The sequence below is a fragment of the Giraffa tippelskirchi genome, chromosome 8 (assembly GCF_054371585.1).
Source record: "Giraffa tippelskirchi isolate mGirTip1 chromosome 8, T2T-mGirTip1v1.2.pri, whole genome shotgun sequence".
Classification (NCBI taxonomy): Eukaryota; Metazoa; Chordata; class Mammalia; order Artiodactyla; family Giraffidae; genus Giraffa; species Giraffa tippelskirchi.
The window spans coordinates 9,390,009-9,410,567 of NC_137282.1; the positions used below are offsets into that span (position 1 = coordinate 9,390,009).

Below are 20,559 nucleotides of genomic sequence, written 5' to 3' on the forward strand. Positions count from 1 at the left end.
TTGTGTTACTACCTTCTCTGGCTAAGGACACCCACTTAATGATCTAGCCAGTAAGCCTTGGAGAGCTGTTAACGGATCCTCTCTGCTCGGTTGAAAGAAAACCTGCTCTAATCTCCTGAGCAGTTATTTCTGAACTTTTTTTTCCTTTACTTATTTTCTCCAGTCGGATGTTAAATCAGGTCTGATCCCAGAGGCTAGGGTGATAAACTCATCCCCGTTTGCTCAGAACTTTTCCCATTATGGGCTTCCCTTGTGGCTCAATTGGTAAAGAATCTGCCTGCAGTGTGGGAGACCTGGGTTCAATCCCTGGGTTGGGAAGATCCCCTAGAGAAGGGAAAGGCTACCCACTCCAGTATTCTGGCCCAGAAAATTCCATGAACTGTATAGTCCATGCGGTCACAAAGAGTCGGACACGACTGAGCGACTTTCACTTCGCTTCACTTCCCTGTTTTAGCTCTGAAAGCCCCATGTCCTGGGAACCCTCTTGGTCACAGATACACTGGTACTCTGCCAAAAGCTGCATTGAGGATTTGGATACTGTGATCAATGAATCAGAGGAAAATGGCTTCCTCTTTGAAAGCGAAATTTCCAGAATGAGATGCCTTATTTGTACTCTCTGAAATATGCAGAGATAACCTTGTGGAAACCAAAGGCATCAGAGATTTGCTGAAGATCACACAGTTCAGGAGTGGTGGGGTCCAACTCAACTTTGATTTCCAGTTTTGAGTCAAAGCCATTTTCATTCCCAGCTACTACCTTTGTTTGCCTATAGGGGATATGGGCTTCCCTGGTGGCTCAGATGGTAAAGAATCGGCCTGCAATGTGAGAGACCCAGGTTCAGTCCCTGGATTGGGAAGATCCCCTGGAGTAGGAAATGGCAACTCACTCCAATATTGTTGTCTGGAGAATCCCATGGGCAGAGAAGCCTGTCATGAGAACAGTTCTGAACCTCAAAGAGTCGGAGACAACTGAGCAACTAACACACACATAGGGAATATAAATTTGATTTCGATTGATAAAGACAGTTAGACATAGAGGCGTGAGAAAAATTAGACTCTGGTCTGTACCAGGATGGTAGGATTATTAGAGAAGAAGCTCCCGTGCAAATGCAGCATTACACTACTTTCTTATGCACAAGATACAATTATCGTATTTGATGAATATTCTATGGTGTATCGCTCCCGCCAGAATGTGATGTATAAGGTATCAATTGATACAATCAACTCTGAAATGTTTTTTAGGGTCCAGTTTAGAGAAAAGTAAATTATGCTTTACAAGTCAGCATTCATTCAGACTGCAAACATTTGATATGTTTTTCATTTCTATCCAAAACCATAGATGGCTATAAATCCTCAGAAATTGATAATGATGTTGGAAGCTTTGGAAGAAAGATCCAATCTCCTTCAGAAAAGTGGATAGAAGTCCTTTCACATTACAGGTCAACTGCATATTTGTAGCATTTATTAGCATTTCTAAGTCAGAGCAGAGCGATTCTGGGTGGCTGCTGGAACGGTACAGCCCCAGTTAGAGTTTTATCATCACCGGGTGATGTATTACTGAATCTGGCAATGAGGCTTTCAAGAGACTTCTTATTTCTCTTAAGTCCCTATAGAAATAATACCACTAGGTTTCATCAAGAGTAGCTCAAAACTTCCCTAATGATGAAATCTCTGGGTAGGTCCAAAAAGGCTCTCTAGGTATTATGACATGCAGACATTTTCTGAATTAAAATGTCCTTTAGCAAGTATTTATTTGTATATCAATTATTTATCTTTTATTGAGACAGTTGACTTACAAATTTGTGTCAGTTTCAGTTGTACAACATAATGATTCAGTATTTTTGCAGATTATACTCCATTTTAGATGCTCAGAAGATATTGGGTATAATTCCCCATGCTGTGCAGTAAATCCTTGAGGCTTATCTGTTTCATGTGTAGCAATTTGTGTGTATTAATCCCATACTTTTAATTTGTCCCTCCAGTCCCCCTTTAGTAGCCACAAGTTTGTTTCTGTGTCTGTGAATTCGTTTCTGTTTTGCATAAATGTTCATTTGCATTATTTTTACATTCTTCATGGAAGTGTAGGGGCATGGGTTTGATCCCTGGTTGGGGAGCTAGATCCTACATGCCACAGCTGAGACCTGGTCCAGGCAAATAAATAAATATTTTTAAAAAGGGGGAAAAAAAAAAAGACTTTAACATCTCCGAAGTCCATCATCTGAGAAGGACAATAATCCAACTCATAGTTACTGAAAAGATGCAAGCAACTGAATGTTGTAATGCATTAAAAAAGTTAATTATGTTTTCTGTTAGTAAACCCTTCCAAGTTAGATTCTTTTTTTTTTTCCTCTGAACCCAAAATAACTGTGAGCTCACAATGGAATGTGCTAATAGCTGAGGCTGTGTATCTCAAAATGGTGATAGTCCCATCGTTTCAGTTTAGATAAGCAACGTCTGCTCTATAGCGTTTGTCTTTTGGTCTAAAAAAATATTGTACTTTCAACATCAATTTTAGCAGGTTTGGGTTGAAAATAACCTGTCACAATGAACAGAAGTAACTGACAGTAAAATTAGCATAACTTTGTCAATTGGTACAGTCTATGCAACTGATGGATCTGCTTCTATCACTTTGTCAAATCCCTTATTTATTAGTTGTATCCATTTATAGCACACAGATGTCTAATTCATTCATTCAGAATCTTTTAAGTCCTGATTGTTCAATGTTTACCTGAAGTTTTGGCTTTGGTTAATAAATGATTTCTTTACCTCCAAGAGTTTATTTTAAAAAAAAAGACAAAAAAAAACCCCCTTTCTCTCCTCCTGAAGAGTGGTCTCCCGAACAACCTGATGAAACCATAACAGACTGCAATCTCTGATGGCAATAAATTAGGAATTTTTCATTGTAGCCCAGGTTCAAAAGCAAAGTGTTCAACCCCTCCCAGGTGATCCTAAGCCTCAGTCAAGGATGAGGACCACCGAATCCTAATTCAGTGCTTTCCAAATTTAATTAGCATGAGTCACCTGAAGCTCTCATAAATGTACACTCTCATCCAGTGTCCAGGACTGAACCTGAAATTTGCATCTTCAATAAACTACAGGTGATGTTGGTGCTTTCAGTCCATGGAGCGCACTTATGAAGTAACTGGTTTTAAGTGGCTTCAGCCTTCTTGGCTGTTAATGATACCCTGGTCCTCAAGATTCTTCAGTCAAGATCTTTTCTGTTCTCTTTCATGCACTTTTCCAAATTCTTGGATTTTTAAGCTCTAGAATGAACGTGAGACTCTTCCATCTTCAGATACCCAGGAGGCGTCCACTCAGGAAGGGACTAACCTGGCTTGTGGTTCTCTGGTTTTCTATCTCCCCAGCCACACCTCTGAGCTCACTTAAACCTCCGAGGGTGGACACTGCTCCAGTGGTTCCATCTCCCTATCAAAGAAGAGATTCAGACAGATACTGTGGACTCTGTGCAGCCTGGTTCAACAATCCTCTGATGGCCCAGCAGCATTACGATGGCAAGAAGCACAAAAAGAATGCGGCAAGAGTCGCTTTGTTAGAGCAGCTGGGGACAACTCTGGATATGGGCGAACTAAGAGGTAAGAGAAACTTCTAATTTCTGCCACGGAACTGGGCTTTCTGAGAAAGGATGGTGTTTTTACAAATTAGGATGATTCTTCTTATTGTTTTGCTTACTAAGGACAATTCTAGGCTTCTCCAAAAGGAATAGAAGGAAACAGAAATGGATATAAAATTACATTTTGCCATATCCTTTCTTTCAAAGTATTTAGGGTTGTCAGATTTTGATTGACTGTGTTTCAGATCACAGCTGCCCATCCATGAACCAGAGTTTTTCCTTCTGCTTTATCTTGAAGCACCTTATCAAATGAATGCTTTTGTACATGAGTTGTAAGAGCAGATGTAGCAAAGGCCAAATGCCATTATCTTCATTTTAAATGTTTGTGCTTTTATGAAGTCAGCTGAAACAAAGAAGCCCGTTGACTCTATTTCATGGCTTCAAGTAAGCCCAAGACTTTGCATGCACGTTAGGAAGTTGAGGTAAACAGTGCTGTGGACCAGTGTGGAATCAATACTTGGCTTCTTCCATTCCCCTACCTGACACATATTTTCTGTTGCTTGGAAACCACGGAGCATTGGAAGTCCATGTGAGATTTTCACAGACGTTGCGAAGCAGAGACTTGGAAGTCATAGGATGAGGATCAGTCCTATGGATTCCTCCAGAAACCAATCTGTGGGACCTAGTAGAGTATCTGATGGTCAGCGACCACTCAAGCTGTTTTGGATCACCTACACAGTTTTGATCAGCTGATGCTGGCATTGTAGAAGTAAAAATGCATTTTCTCAGAAAAATAATTCTGCAAAGGGTGTTCCACTGTATCTCAGATGTTTTATGGGTTGGATACTCTTTTAGGGACTGACAGGGGGAGATCCATCCTAATAACTAATAACAGAATTTGCAAATCACTTTTGAGAATGCAGCCTGGGTTTAAATTGGGTTCAGTTTGTGGAGCCTACAATTCTTATCACTCTGATTGGGCTGTGAGCTTCTAAGAGGATGAACCTAGAACATGTCTAGATCAAATAAGTGGGATAGAAGATCATGCTGAGTGAGCTGAGGGGAGGAACGGGTCACTTCTAAGTGTGTTGGTTGGGGAAGACTTCACTAAAGAAAGGGACTCGTGTTGGAACTAGAAACATGGGTTGCGTTTTAGCAGGTGAGAAGGCGTTCCCTGTGAGCAGAATCATGCATGTTCTGGTAAAAGAGAGGAAAGTGTAAGAGGTAACTGACAAATAAACACATTATCATGGAGGAATCCTGTGATATGGCATAGATTTAAGATTGGAGGTCCATTAGGACATCAATGGAGCCTGATGAGAGACTGAGTTTTCTAAGATACATGATTAAAAACAAGAAATAAGAGCAAAGAGCAAAACCACTTTATTTTTGTGTAGATCTTGTGGCTAAAGAAAAACAACATGGAGCTTAATATTTCAGTGTGTTGGATAATCACGTCGCAGATGCTTTTGAATTGTTGGTCCTATTGCTGTCTGTTGGGAAATTACTTGTGTTCTCGGCCTCTGCCTTGTTAAAAAATACAGGAGGAGTATTTTTTAGCTGAAGGCCTCTCCACAACTCGCTGTTCCTGGCAGATAACAAGTCTGCTCAGTGACACCTTCACGGCAGGCACTGAAGGAGAAAGAGGGCTTTATTTATGTTTTGTGCCAGATATTATGATTTGGAGAAGAATGATTCCTAGAGCACATTCTTCTTGTCTGTTTTGAATTATCAGGGCTGCCTCTTTTATGTACAACCACATCTTAATGACTTGGGTGTCTGAATTCTGTAACATTTGAGTGGTTGGTGTTTTTATACAGAAGACAAAAAGGGCTGCTCTAGGACTTGATAACTCAGTGTGATTCTGACTCAGTAGCACACGAAATGGGATTTGCATTGAACACAGTGTCCTTGAAACCAACCTTTCCACTCACCCCAGGTGACATCTTGATATATATGCTTTCAGGCATTAAATATTACAAAAGCTTGGGGAATAAAGCAATGATGATAACCCGGCAAGTTTTAAAACACACACACACACACACACACACACACACACACACACACTGTCTGCTATTTCTGGAAATCTTCTAGTGCGTGATCCATCAATTAATGAAGGCAAAAATGCTAATCAGTAAATACAGGCATATCCATAACTTTTTAAAAAACGTTGTCAAGCAACTGGAGGATGATATGGCAATATCACAGGCTTCCTCTCTCTCTTAGCACTTCTCAGATTTTAGACACCACATTTACCCATTTAATTTGGTTTTCCTGATTTCTCCCTACTCCTATAGACTGTTAGCAACTTAAAAGCAGGAATCCATGTCTGTTTTGCCCATTGATGTGTTCAGAAATACCTAGAACGGTGACAGATACAGAGTGGGTACTCAATGATTGCTGGATGAATGAATAAATAGAGAAAGCAGGATTTAAATAAATCATCTAAAATTTTGCATTTTAAGCACAGCAAACACTTTCATTTCTAAAAGTATCCCGATTGAATATTTTTACAAGAAATTACTTATGATTTTTTCTTCTAACTTAAAAAAAATGACTTATATTTTATACATAGTGAAATGCAGAGGTACTGTGTTATACAGAGCATTGAGTTTTAACCACGCAAACACCTGTGTAACCCACACTCCTGTTAAGATCCATAACTTTTCCATCATGACGTCATTGCCATGCACCTCTTCTCAGTCAACCCTAACCTCCCATTCCAGATTCCCAGCAACTTTTCTCCTTTTGTTCACCATAGCTTAGTTTTTCGCTTGTTCTAAAACTTCGTATAAATGACCACAGAAAGTATGCATGTTTCTGGGTCTAGTTTCTGATATTGCTTTGAAATGGATTCACTGGTTGCACAGAAAGCAAAGTAGCTTCTTGTGCTTTATCACTAAGTGGATTTCTTCTAGACAGAAATCCTGCAGTTGGCTTAAGCATTCTTCTCTCTTTTTTTGTGGGGGAGGGGTGGTGGTATGTTGAATAAAGCTTTCCTGAACATTATTTTTGTTGTTGACAGATGTTTTTTTCTTCTTTTGTTAAATATCTCAGAGTATAATTGTTGGGTCATAAGTTGGGTGCATTTTTAACTGTGTAAGAAACTGCCAAAATGTTTTCCAAGCAGCTGCATTATTTTGCACACCCTAAAGCAAAATGCATGAATTCCACATCCTCATCAACAATTGTCTTTCAAATAATAGTCATTCTAGTGGGTGTAGGGAGAAGGCAATAGCACCCCACTCTAGTACTCTTGCCTGGAAAATCCCATGGACGGAGGAGCCTGGTGGGCTGCAGTCCATGGGGTCACTAGGAGTCGGGCACAACTGAAGCGACTTAGCAGCAGCAGCAGCAGTGGGTATAGGAGAGCATGTCATTATGGATCTAATTTGTGTTTCCTTGTAGGCTAATGGTGTCAAACATTTTTAAATGTTGGTCATTTGTATATCTTCCTTTGTGAATTATCTATTCATGTCTTTTGCCAATTTAAAAAAAAATGATTGCCTTTTTATTATTGAGCAGTAAGTGGAAGGTATTCATATATTAGCAATACAAATGTACCCATTATGAATATTTTGTCTTAGCCTATGTCTTGGCTTTTCATTTTCTTTAATAATGTCTGGTAAGCAGACATAACTGAATTAGGAAAGTCTAATTTATCTTTACTTCCATTTATAATCATTACTTTATATGTCTTATCTAAAAAAATCTTTGCCTATTCTCATGATCAAAGATAATCTTGTATATTTTCTTCTACAAGTTTCATTGTTTTAGCTTTTACACCTAGCATTATGATGTATCTCAAATTAATTTTTGTGTATCGTATGAAGAAAGCATTGTATTCGTTTTGTTTTCATACATTTACCCAATTGTTACAGAATATTTGCTGAAATGATTTTCTTTTCCTCATTGGATTTTCTTGGTGCCTCTTTTGAAAATCTATTGATTGGGTGTCTATTTCTATACATTCTGTTGTGTTCCATTGATTAGTCTATCTTTATGCCAGTATCATATTGTATTTATTTATTTTTTTAGTATTGTAGAAGTTCTGCCATCAGGTAATGCGAGGTCTCCAGCTTTACTCTTCTTTCTCAAGGTTGTTTAGCTATTCTAAATCTATTTCACTTCATTTCATAGAAATTTTAGAATCAACTTGTTAATGTCTCCATGGAAAGTGTGTTAAAATATTGAATGAGATTGAAGTCAGTCTATAGATCAATTTGGGGAGATATATTTAAATTACTCACAATATTGTTTCTTATAGTCCATGAACACCCTGTATCTCTCTGTTTAATTTCTTTAATCTCTATTAATATTCTGTGGTTTTCAGTGGAAAAATTTTACACATTATTTGTTAAATGTATCCTTGAGTATCTTGTGCTGTTTATATTTTTTGAAATTTCATTGTATGTTTCTTACTGATATATAGAAAATACAATTGAGCTTTATACATTGACCTTGGTTCCTGAGACCTAGACATAATTTTCTACCTATTATTTGTATATAATTAGTAGCACACACACACACACAAAAACCCCTTGTACCTTTTGTATTTTTTCAGTATGTACACTATTTAGTCATTGGGAACTACACAACTGTGTTAGCATTCTGGCCTTCCATTGCTTCAATGAAAGATGAAATTTTTTAAAAAATATACTATTCTGGTAGATTAACAAGGGATTTTAAATGGGATTGGCCTGAAGAGTTATTAGTGTGCATAACTGGTTACTGACTTAAGTTTAGTCTTATTTGTTCTAGAAAATAGATATCTCTCTGCTTCCAAGTTTTAGTTTAACAAGAAAAACGACCATCTCTTTCTGAATATGGAATCCAGGGTAGAAAACAAAGTTATTGAATTATAGAATTATAAAATTCATTGGTCAAAAAAGTACTTTAGAGGTTTTCTTTACCATTTAATTTCTTCTTGCTAGTGTAAAACACTGATATAAGGCAGTTTCTTATTTGGAAACAGTGAGAGTATAATTTATGAATTTAGAGCTAGGTGGAAATGGAATATTCATTTTTCAGACCTTTATTATTTTTTTAAAAGTTTTAGGATGAGAAAATGCAGAGTTATTTCATTGTTTCAGAGGAAACCACACTATTCTGGTATAATTCTCATCTGAAGACAGAGCAAAAGAATGCGTTTGAAAAGTGCATAATGTTTCTTAGCATCAGGAGTGGACAGTGCTGCAAAGAACAGCAAGCATCATGAATCACACCCATTCCTTTTAAGGAGCAATATTCTAAGGCCCAGACAAGTGTGGTGACTGACCCCTTCTAAATCACGGCTCCTGACTGGACGTGTGTCCATATCCAGTGACTCACCAGTGACCAACTAGGACCCGGATAATTGACTACGTCATTTCAAATCAGTTAAGTTGGGGAGCTTACATATTTTAGGATGAAACTCGCTTTGAATCTCAGTATAGCATGAACACAGTTCTCCTCTCAGTTTTTTGGGAATGAATGGCTTACAGAGTGTGTTCTATACTTGAATGAAAAAGTTTTCCTCGCCTTCTTGACTCCGGCTCAACTGGAGTGAATCTGGAAAGGCAAAGAAATCATATTCATTCTTGCCAGAAGCTGGGGGTTGAGAAGCAAACTTCTGTGAAGAGGAAACTGTTTCTATGGAGGCTGCTAGAGTGATGACTCCCTCTGTAATCTGGCTTCTGCCTTTATTGGAGGGCAAGGAGAATCCTTTCCAGGGGATACAGCAAGCTTTTCTAGGTCTTCATATCATAAAAGTGGGGAGTCAGAATGAGCAGACTTTCCTCAAAACAGGCAGAACTCTGGAGTTAGAGGGATTTACTTTCTGAATTATTTCTGTTGTGGACTTTCAGGTGATAGGGGGTTGGCTGCCTCATATTTGTTTTGCTTAATCTTAGCTTGGCCTTTGTCCACATGGCAGTCAGTAGGAAATCAACCCTGAATATTCATTGGAAAGACTGATGCTGAAGATGAAACTCCAATACTTTGGCCACTTGATACAAAGAGCCAACTCATTGGAAAAGACCTTGATGCTGGGAAAGATCAAAGGCAGAAGAGGACGACAGAGGGTGAGATGGTTGGATGGCATCACCGACTCAATGGACTTGAATTTGAGCAAACTCCGGGAGATAGTTGAACACAGCGAAGCCTGGCGTGCTGCAGTTCATGGGGTTGCAAAGAGTCGGACATAACCAAGCAACTGAACAACAAAACAAGATGAGCTTGGTCATATCATTCAGTGACCTTCCTCCACCTTCAGGTCACCTAGGGTACCTGGGCAGGGGACTTGGGCCTGGGGCTTCTCTAAGAAGGAGACGCACTCTAGGTTAAAAAACTGAAGAGTTTCCAAAGGCAAACAGTGCAGCTATTGCTGTGTGACAGTTACCTCAAAACTTAGTAGTGAAAAATAGTAGGCCTTTATTATCTCTGAAAGTTTCCAGGGGGCAATTTGGCTTGACTAGGTGATCCTGACTTGCGATTTCTCATTCCTGTGTAGCTGAGATTTCAGCCTGGGCTGCGGTTCTGCTTTGAAAGGTGGTTTATTCCTTTATAGAAAGCAGAGTAGTGCTTGCTGGTCCCTGGGGGTGAGGGGAACGAGTCAACTACAGTGGGGCCGCAAGAGGGCATTTGTGGGGTCGTGGAACTTATCTGGATCTTGATACGGCTACATGGCCGTATGTGTCTGTTTGTCAAAACTCATGTAACTGTATACTGGAGACAGTGACATGTCAATTTCAAAAGTCTAATTAAAAAAGAAATAAAAGTTGACTCACTCGTGTGATGCAGGAGGCCTCGGTTTGTCTCTTCCCAGGCTTCTCCCAGGGATTTTGAAGGTGCTTATGCTGTGGTCACTGGCTTCCCATGGAGCCTCAAGTGGAGGCCATTCTTTTTAGGAAGCTCCAAGGTCACGTGGTCTTGCTTCCATTACTTTTTATCGGCTAGAAGTCAATGGTGGTGGTGGTGGTGGTGGTTTAGTCGCTAAGTCGTGTCTGAATCTTGTAATCCCATGGACTATAGCCTGTCAGGCTCCTCTGTCCATGGGATTTCCCAGGCAAGAATACTGGAGTGGGTTGCCATTTCCTTCTCCAGGGAAATCTTCCAAACTTCAGGGGTCGAACTCATGTCTCTTATGTCTCCTGCATTGGCAAGCAGTTTCTTTACCACCGAGCCACCAGGCAAGCCCTGGAAGTCAATACCAGTCACTGTTCAAGTGGTGGTAGGGAATTCACCTCTATCCATGAAGAGAGGGTTATGAGAGAACACGTGGACACTGTTAAACCACCACAGTCATAATGCAGGTAAATGACCGACTCATGTGACAGATTGCACACTTGTAGACTTCGGAGTGAAAAACATCTCTCATCCACAGGTGGAATTAATATATACAAAAAACTCATCAAGTCACGGATTTTGTTTTAAACAAATCTAACAGATATTTCTGCCTGTTCTCATGAGAACCAGATCAACAGAAAATAGTTTCGCTGAGGTCCTCTGCCCAAGACTCGATAGATGTCATGAGTAGAATTGACAGAGACAGGGCAGGTTGCTTAAGCATCTCCATGTGAGTTTTCAACAATCCTTTCTTCATCTGACAACCATTCTCCCTTAGGGCACAGCCACTCCAATACCCTTGGGGATTCCAGAGATTTGGGGGCCCCATTATTAATAACTGGAATTTCCAGCTTGTTTAGGGGTACCCAGTCTCCCTGTGGGATGAGAGATCCAGAACTTCTGATTAGTGACTCGAGGTCAAGATTTTAGAAACAGACAGCTAGTTACATGTCACTTCTGTATTTCCTCTTTGACTCCTTCTTTTACTTTTTCATTTCTTTCCCACTTCATTCCACTGACACTGAATGCCTACTAGGTGCCAGGCATGAAGTACTGGAAATACTGCAGTGAATGAGAAGAGATGGTTCCTATCTCGCAAAGAAGCAGGAGACAAAATATTTTTAGCTGATGACAAGCATGAGTGGGAGGGAGGTCGTTTCCTTTAGATGGAAAGGTTAGTGACAGCCAGAGAAGCTGATATGTTGAACTGTGACCTGTGAAGGAGGTGAAGGATCCCAACGTGAAGCACCTGCTCCTTCAAGCAGAGGTGTTGGCAGGTGCAAAGGTCCTGTGGTAGGCGGAGGGCCCGAAGCTAATGACAGGAGAGGGGTAAAAACTGAGACTGGATTTAGGTGAGGTCACACTGCATAGATCCTAGTAGGTTGTTGGAAGAAGTTGTGATTTATTCTAAGTGCACACAGGTGTTTGCAGCTCGTCTTACTTGTGAGTTCAAATGTTCCACCTTTCCTCAGGGTCCCCTCTTACAGTGCTGGTGAGAATGTAAATTGTGCAACCACTATGGAGAACAACATGGAGGCTCCTTAACAAACTAAAAATAGAGATGACATAAGATGTGGTGATCCCACTTCTGGGCATATACCCTGAGAAAACTGTGATTAAAAAAAAAATGCACCCCAAATATTTATTGCGGCATTATTTACAATAGCTAGGACATGGAAGCAACCTAGATGTCTATCAACAGATGAATGGATAAAGAAGATGTGGTGTGTATATGTGTGTGTGTGTGTGTGTGTGTGTGTGTGTGTGTGATGGAACATTACTCAGCGAATAAAAAAGGGAATGGAGTTGTGCCATTTGCAGACATGTGGATGGATGTAGAAATTGTCATACAAAGTGAAGTAAGTCAGAAAGACAAGAACAAAATCATATATTAAGGCATTAATGGATCTAAAAAAATGGTATAGGTGAAATGATTTGCAAAGCAGAAATGGACAACATAGAGAACAAACATATGGACATTAAGTGGGGAAGGAATGGTGGGATGATAAGGAGATGGTGATTGACGTACGCGCTATTGACACTATGTATAAAATAGATAAGTAGTGAGAACCATATGTCCCACCTGTCTGTACTTTAGGGCTGGGTTCATTTCCACCAAGGGCCACCGGCTCGTCCCTCTGTCTAAGAACAGGTCCTGCTCTTGTCATTCCTGGGAATGTACCCTTTACCTGCTTCCTCTGTTCAAGGTCATGTTTCTCACACCAGTAGCAGGTTTTTAGGGTAGCAGTCCTTTCTGGTAAGAAGTCCATCTTTCACTCGTGGTTTTTAGGGCTAAGAGAAAGCTCTGGAGTTCCTTTAGTGTGAAGGTGATGAACAACTGACCGAGGTCTCTCTGGTTTTAATTTCTTTGTTATTTATGGCTGCACTGAGTCTTTGAAATTTATGGCTGCACATGGGCTTTCTCTGGTTGCGGCAAGTGGGGGCTACTCTCTAGCTGCAGTGTTTGGGCTTCTGATTTCATGGCTTCTCTTGTTGCAGAGCACAGGCTTACTTGCCCCGCATCATGTGGAGTCCTCCCAGACCGGGGATTGAACCTGTGTCACCTGCATTGGCAGGCGGATTCTTAACCCGTGGACCATCAGGGAAGTGCCTGAGGTCTCTTTACTAGTGTTTGTTGGGGGTCGGGGTGAAAGTAGAACAGAACTTTCTTGACAGCCTTGAGTTGAGGAGGAAACCAAGCTTGGGAAGAGCTTGTTGGCTTCTGCAGAAAAGCAGAGTTGTTAAAAGAGAGGCATTACATGCATCCAGGCACGTTTGGACAGTTTATTCACAGGAAAATGGACCAAACAAACGCCCACTGAAGTCGTCATTTCAGAACAGAAGATTCCAGTCACTGATTAAGCCTTGTCTAAGTGGGCAAGTGAAAGAGCCCTGTGAAGCGGGCAGTTGACATGGAGAGGTGGGACTCCCAGACTACTAGATCAGAAGGATCAAGTGAGCCTTGAAGGATACTGAAAGATGTGCAGGTCAGGCCGGCGAGTGGTACCACACTGCAGGCAGAAGATGGAATCCATGCAGAGGCATGGGAGCCAGGGACAGCAGTGCCCCCTGGAGGAGATATGTGGGGGTGGTTGCAGCTTGCGTGCTGCCTGCTAAGTTGCTTCAGTTGTGTCCGACTCTTTGGAACCCCATGGACTGGTAGCACCTCTGTCTGTGGGATTCTCCGGGCAAGAATACTGGAGTGGGATCCTCCTCCAGGGGATCTCCCCGACCCAGGGATCGAACCCACATCTCTTACATCTCCTGCATTGTAGGCAGGTCCTTTACCGCTAGTGCCACCTGGTAAGCCCCAAATAAATTATGGTGGGAAAAAAAAAATATTTAGAACAGTGGTTGTTTCAGGGCTGGTGAAGAGCACCAAGTGAGAGGAGCTTAAGGCCACATTTAGGGTTAACGGGAGAAGTGGCCAGAGAAAGAGTCAGATCACAGGGACAGATGAGTACTTCCACTGAACTCTGAAGGCTATCGGGAGTAACTCAGACTTTTGGCATAAAATGACATATTTGTAATGATATGTAGTAATGATATGACGTATTTGTAATGACATATTTGTGGCTTTGAAAGAGACGTCTACAGATAGCAATGTGGCAGCTGGGTTAGAAGGGAGCTGGATGGGAAGCAGGGAAATTTTTATTGGGAAGCTTCTAATTTAATCCAATGAGAAAATACATCAACTTGAACAAAAGGAAGGAGCGGCAGGGAGGATATCAGTAAAGGCAAAAAGTGAGAAAGGAATTGGATGTGAATTCAACAAAATTTGGTGGCCAGCTGGTCCTCCAGAGCCGTGGACAGCTGTCCCTTCCATGTAGAGGCAAGTCCTGCCCACGACTGACTCTTAACAGGCCAGGCTGGGTACCCAGATACCGTCGGAAACTTCTGCTGAAGTGTGAACCGTGGGCTGGGCATTTGGTGTTACCTGCCATGATGTATGATCTTAGAGAGACAGCAGTAAGCAGTCCCGAGGAGAGTTCTTAATCCCCTGTCCAGGATTTGAACCACTGTAGCCTGGATGAAAACCAGGAATCCTAGCTGCTAGAGCACCAGGGGCCAGAGGCTAGAAGCAAAGCGGCCCTGGCTCTTTTTCTCCATTTGAAAGTGGAAGTATTTCAAGGAGGCAAACACTGTAAAAACAGGTATGAGTTTATTATTAGAGCCACAGCATAACAAATGGGCGGGCACACCGAGAAACAGTTTATTTTAGATGGAAGCTGGGCAGAAATACACCCCCGGAGAGGAGGGCAGGCGTTCGGAGTGAGGAGCTCAGCAAAGAGGTAACTTAAATCACTGAGATAGGACAGTCCTTCCGGGTCTTTGTGTACCTTTGGCCAATTATTAATATCTTGTTTCATCTTGCCACTCCTGACGGGGCCTAGGACCCTCCCCAGTAGGCATGTGCAACTTTTTGCTAAGGTGGATCCCACCACAGAGGCCTGTGGGTTCACGGCCACACTTATTATGGGGTGGCACCTCCTCCCTTTCTGACCCCCAGGAAGCCTTCTGTGTGTGTGCAGACAGGGACTTTTTCCTTGACCTCAGGAGTGAGCACCATATCTCTTTACTTCAGCAGAGCTCAGCTTCTGCCTCTAGCTTTGTCCTTGGAGCATCTGGCTGAGAAGAGAATTTCAGCTTTACTCCACTTGTCAAACACCAGTTGTTCAGTCCAGGGGCTCACCTGTCTCCTACCTCACTTTTAACCCAGTCGTGACTTGGCAAAGTTTCTGGAGGGTGAGCCCATCCAGTAGCATCATGTCACATGTGATGATTCTTTGCATCACTTACAGTGTCCAAAACAATGTATCCTTGATGGAAGATCCTGAGTGGCTGCCAAGCACTTGAGTGGCCTCACACTTGTTAAGCAACTCCAGTGTTCTCTGGTGCTCTCAGAATTATGGGTCTCAGATGGATGATTGAACATTTCCCAGTGCTGAATTCTTGATAAAAAAATTCTTATGTTAAGTGAGGTGTCTTTTTATTCCATTTAAAAAGTTAAAACTAAAGCCTTAGTTCATTCCTCTTAGAAATATTTTCAATCTTGGAGAGCTGTTGTGCATTTTATCTAGTTGAGAATCAGCAGAAAGTAGGACCTTTAAGCAGATATGCTAATTATAGAACATAATTCTAGATTGAATGGTAGGGGAAGAGGTGCCAGAAGAAAATGCTCAGCTTAGGTTACACCTGGTTATTTTTGCATTATTATTTTTAATGTGTTTTGACACCTCAGCTGTTGCATCTAGACTCGCTCTGATCTTCAGAGCCCACATTTTGGGTTAGGTAATTAAACTGCTTAAGTGGCTCATGTTCCTGTCATACTACTGGTGTGGGAAAATAGGGTGATATGGAAGAAATCATTTTCATTCAATCATTCATTCATTCATGCTTACTAAGTACCTATTACGTACCAGGCTCTGTGCCTAAAATTACATGGAATATTCAAATGCCTGTGACTCATTTTCTCACCTCAAAGAGTTTAAAATCTTGAGAACAGGGGGAAGAGCAAAATAATATGTTTATTAAAGTAAATATAACACAAAATATGAAAAACAAAGCTTAAAAGCCAACCCAGTACGATGCTTTGGGGAATTGAAAATAGAGGGATGATGACTTCCAACCTGGAGTTAGCATCAGGACACGTGGAGACTGATGACCAATTTCTTGAGAGCAGAGGACCAGCGCGACTAAAGGTGCAGAGGGATGGCAGAAGTGTGAGCACCATTAGCAGTCAGGTTCAGCGGAGTTAGATGTGTGAGTGAGATGAAGCCGAGAAGATAAATCAGAACCAAATTATAGATAGCTTCCATGTCAGGCGAAGCTGAACTTTATTTGATAGCTATGACATTTTTTTTTTTTTTTAAGTAGGAAGATGACTGGTCTCATCTGTGCTTTTGGGGGATTGCTGTGTGATGGATTGGAGTAAGGGGATTCAGGAGGCCAGGAAACTAAATAGAATCGATGCAGAGGCCACTGTGAAGGCTTGAGGGGCCTGAGGTCCAGCGGGGGGCAGGGAGAAATGGGCGCCCTGAAAGATAACACATATTTCTCTTCTCACGGTTCAGTAGACTCTACCTTCCCCACCCCAGTCAAATGAAGAGGGATCAGAGCATTAGAATTCTGAAAGACACCTTGGCAAGGCCCTAGGAACATTAATAGGAAAAACAGAAATTTAATGAGTAATATGAATAATAACTGAAATTTTTGTTCACCCTCGAATCCATGTAGTTGATGAACACTCATGGCAGTCTGTTTACATCCTATAGGGCCATTCTTTCCTCAACTGTGACAGATTTTGGTCCATTATTGTTCTTCATGTAGCTAATGGATGGGACCCTGTCTAAAGAAGCTGGGTTAACTCTTCATCATCACTGACTAGCTTCCAAAATAGATGAGCTTGGCTGTTCCAAAGGAATCATTCTGCCTCCCTTTATGCATTGTGGGAAAGCTCATCAAAGAGAGCCGCTTGGATTTCTAATTTCAGAGTAGGGACAATACTTTGAAATGGCCTTAAATTTGACACGTGGAACCGGTGTCTTGGGTTTTGAGATGTCGGCCAAGAAAATGGCAAAAGCAACATCAAAACACACCCGCCAAAAATCCAGGTCACTTAAGTGTTCTTTAGATGCCTGTTTCGGCTACCCTGAGGAAGCTGGCAGTATCAGTGTGAAGCTGCTCTCCTTCCTTGGTGCTCTAAGGCCCTTTCTCAGTATTGATCGAAGGTCTCTATTGTTTATTTTAAGCTCCAGAACTAGGATAGTATTTAGTAAGAGCTCAGCACAATGTTTTCCTAAGGTTCTAGGAACATGTATCTGCCATGCTGACTCTTCCAATGGCTGTGGGCTTTGTTAGTGGCTTTGTTAGTTGGGCTTTGTCATTTGACAAAATAAGGGATGCTTTGTGCGAAGATGCAAAGACAGGAGAAACCTATCTTTTAACAAATGGAAAACTATTTTCTTTGTTTCTAAAATGATGGCTTTAACTCCATGCAAAAAATAATCGTGTGTTGATTTTTTTTCAAAGCTGCTACAGATAGACCTAATTTTCTGCAATAGATGGATTCTATAAAGTAGATGGTGAAAACTGAGATTAAGGTATACAAAACAAATAGTCAGATGTATTCAAAGGAGAGCCTGCCTACTGATGTTTTTGTTCACTATCTTATTTTGACTAGTATTTAATAAGCACTTAGCATATAACAGGCATTGCGATAAATCCTGGCATATAAAGATGGCATTGTCCTGCAATATAAAAGAAGACATTCTCCCATCTTCAAGAAGTCCACAGCAGGGTGGTGGCAAGTGAAATACTGTGGAAAACTTTTTCCCTCAAGATCTCTGCTGAATCCTATGTATATAAATGCACTGAGATACAGGAAGGAAAACACACACACACACAGACACACACACACACACAGACACACACACACACACACACACAGTCTATCCTACTCTCTTGATCTATTTGTAAAATAGATTCTGCTGCTACTGGAAATTATCATCACATGAGAACTTTTCCCCAAGAAAAAGAGGTTTTTCTAGTGGAGGTCAGTGTAAGGGAAGAAACAATATGAATTCTGGTAAAGTGTGTCTGGAATTTTTGAAGGGCTATATGCCCAAGGCGGAAACTGCTATATGAAATTGGAGAAATCCAGTCCTACTGACGCTTTGCTACAATAGAGTCACCTGAAAGAGAAATCTCTTTACTTATTCATCCACTAGTCATTCAACAAATACTTCATAGGTGAAGTGTATTATATGTTACATCATGCTTGATGCTGAAATGCAATAATGAGCAAGACATGATCCTTGACTTCGGGAAATTTCCAAGCTTAATAGGAAAAGTAAGCATTTTGACATTACTTTAAAAATGTGCTTAAAATACCCAAGTGATTTATATGTCTTTACCGTAACAAACAGGAAAATTTCCCCTAAAACCTAGGGAAAAACATTTTTAACTTAAAAGTACACAATAATAAAACTGAAGGTATCTTTATAAGTATGGAGGTTGATGGTGTGCTGCTGATAGAAAGGCTATTTAACAAAACACCTCCATTAGCTAAGTGGGTTCTTAGACCTGAGTAATGAAAAAAATATGCAATAACTTGAATTTGGAGTCTATTTTTGCAAAGTATGACAAATAATAATATATTTACTGAAATAGCTAATGGATCAGTGAAGCGGCAGCCTTGCTTTTCACAGATACCAGCTGGCAAACTGTTAAATGATTTAAAATGAGTTATCAGGCACTCCTGTTTTGTAAATTGTTTTGTGTGTAAATTTTGTAAAGGTCTTGATTTCTTACGTGGTTACATGTGAAAGAAGGGCATCCATCGCTCACTATGAACGTTTCTTTGGAGAGGGTTGTGGTTTCACAAAGTCCTGGCTACTTCTCAGGGTTCAGGGTAGTGGACTCAGAGTCAGAAAATCTGGAGTTGAGTCTTGTCTCTGTTACTAAGGAGCTGGGAGATCTTGGTAAGTCGTTTCGCCTCTCTGGGCCTCAGTTTCCTCTCTTATACAGTGAAGGTGTTGGGTTGGGTCATCCACAATGTCTCCTTTAGTATCATCTTCCATCCAGGTTCCATCCAGTCAGTCTAAACCAAGAGGAACACGCTACTGTAAGTCCATGTGCGTCAGGTGTGGACAGCTGCATCTCTGAAATGGGGTCTGGTACATCAGATTGTCCACACCCAGCTTTAATGATGAGCTGACCCTACCTCGGGCCCATGAGGAAGAGCTTTAGTTTGTCCCCTCCCTATTCTTTTTGACCACTCATGGGCTTCTGCACTCCAGGGGCTAGGTACGGACTTGATTCAGGAGTGTAATCTTAGCAAATAGCTTTTTAAATCACTGACTTGAGTCTAGACAAGCTAAATCTCTACTGGTAGCTCTTAGCAAACCCACACAAGTAGAACTCTGGAGGCACCTCGATTTATTTGAGACTTGCTTTGAACCACCAAGGGCAAATGCCAGCTTCGGCCTCTTAGTCATCTCCTTGTCTCACTTCCGTTCCTTCAATTTCAAGTACATGACTGTAAGTTTCTGGTTTTCAGCCCTTAGACATAAAAGTTCTTCAGTGGAGAACTTTGTAGTCAAATTGGCTTCTACAACACACATACATACTCTTACCCACACACACATGCGTGATTACTGATCATATACATTGTTTCTGATTGTCTCTCATTTTCTCCAAATGTGGCTACTAGTTGAATGGAATCCACTCTTGCTGCACCCAATCATGGGAGTCCAATTCTGTTAATAGTGGAATAACTCTTATCAGACGAACCCACCCATTGATAATGACTATAAATTCTGGACAATATATAAAAATTGTGTACTTGGAAGCAATGAAGAGCATTCAAAAACAGGCAAGAACTCGAGGGAAGTGAATACTTGGAAGAAAGAAGCAACTGTTGAGTGAGTTTCCCAGTTTTTATGTCTTTTTCCCTCAGGGTTGACCTCAGTCAGCAGCAAGTTGATTGGCTAAAACTTAGATAAAAGCTACAGTCTTAAAGACTTGAAGAACTAGAATAAAATAGCTCCTGGGGACAATGGCGCTAGGGATTGGAAGAAAAATTCATGAAAGAAAAGCCATAGAGTGGAAGCCTCAAATTCTGTTTTTATACTCGGCCTAAACTTGTCCCTGCCACCTAAACATCACTTTCATGAGGCCAGCTCCAAACAGACTGGCAAAGGCTAAAAGGACAGAGCAGAAGTTTCATCTGATGCCTCCACTCCAACACACAGACAATCAAGGAAAGTTTAAGTGGCTAAGCTCACTGTCTGCTTTAAAAAAAATAAAAATCAATTCTTTCGGAGGACTATAACAGAATTCGGAGTTTACATAAAGTGCTCTTTCATAATGTCCAAAAAAAAAAAAAAATCGCTAAGCTAATATACATGCCTATGGAGAAATAGGAAAATATGACTGGTGTTCAAAAGAAAAAACAATCAACAGAGACTAACACTGATATGATCCAGCTAATGGATACATTTGAGGACAGAAAGGAAGATATAATGAGTTGGGAAGTAGAAAATCTGATCATCAATAGAAACAAATGCAAAGACCCAGTGGAAGTTTTAGATCTGAAAAACAAAATATCCAAAATAAAAATGCATTGCATGTCTTTATAAAGCCAGCTGGATTTAGCCAAAG

The 20,559-nt window shown here is 40.9% G+C and overlaps 1 protein-coding gene across 19 annotated transcripts in view; it reads left to right on the forward strand.

Annotated features, from left to right (window-relative positions):
• ZMAT4 (zinc finger matrin-type 4) overlaps positions 1–20,559 on the forward strand; it is a 362,048-nt gene that overhangs the window by 226,493 nt on the left and 114,996 nt on the right. For 16 of the 19 annotated variants that reach the window (XR_014061914.1, XR_014061915.1, XR_014061916.1 and 13 more), the window contains one exon: positions 3,365–3,592. The exons of the other annotated variants lie outside the window; for them this stretch is intronic. Coding sequence is in view for 13 of the 16 variants with exons in the window: in XM_081519262.1 (XP_081375388.1) it covers positions 3,365–3,592 (228 nt within the window). In the remaining 3 variants the exon portion in view is untranslated. The remainder of the gene's footprint in view (positions 1–3,364; positions 3,593–20,559) is intronic. 19 annotated transcript variants of the gene reach the window in all.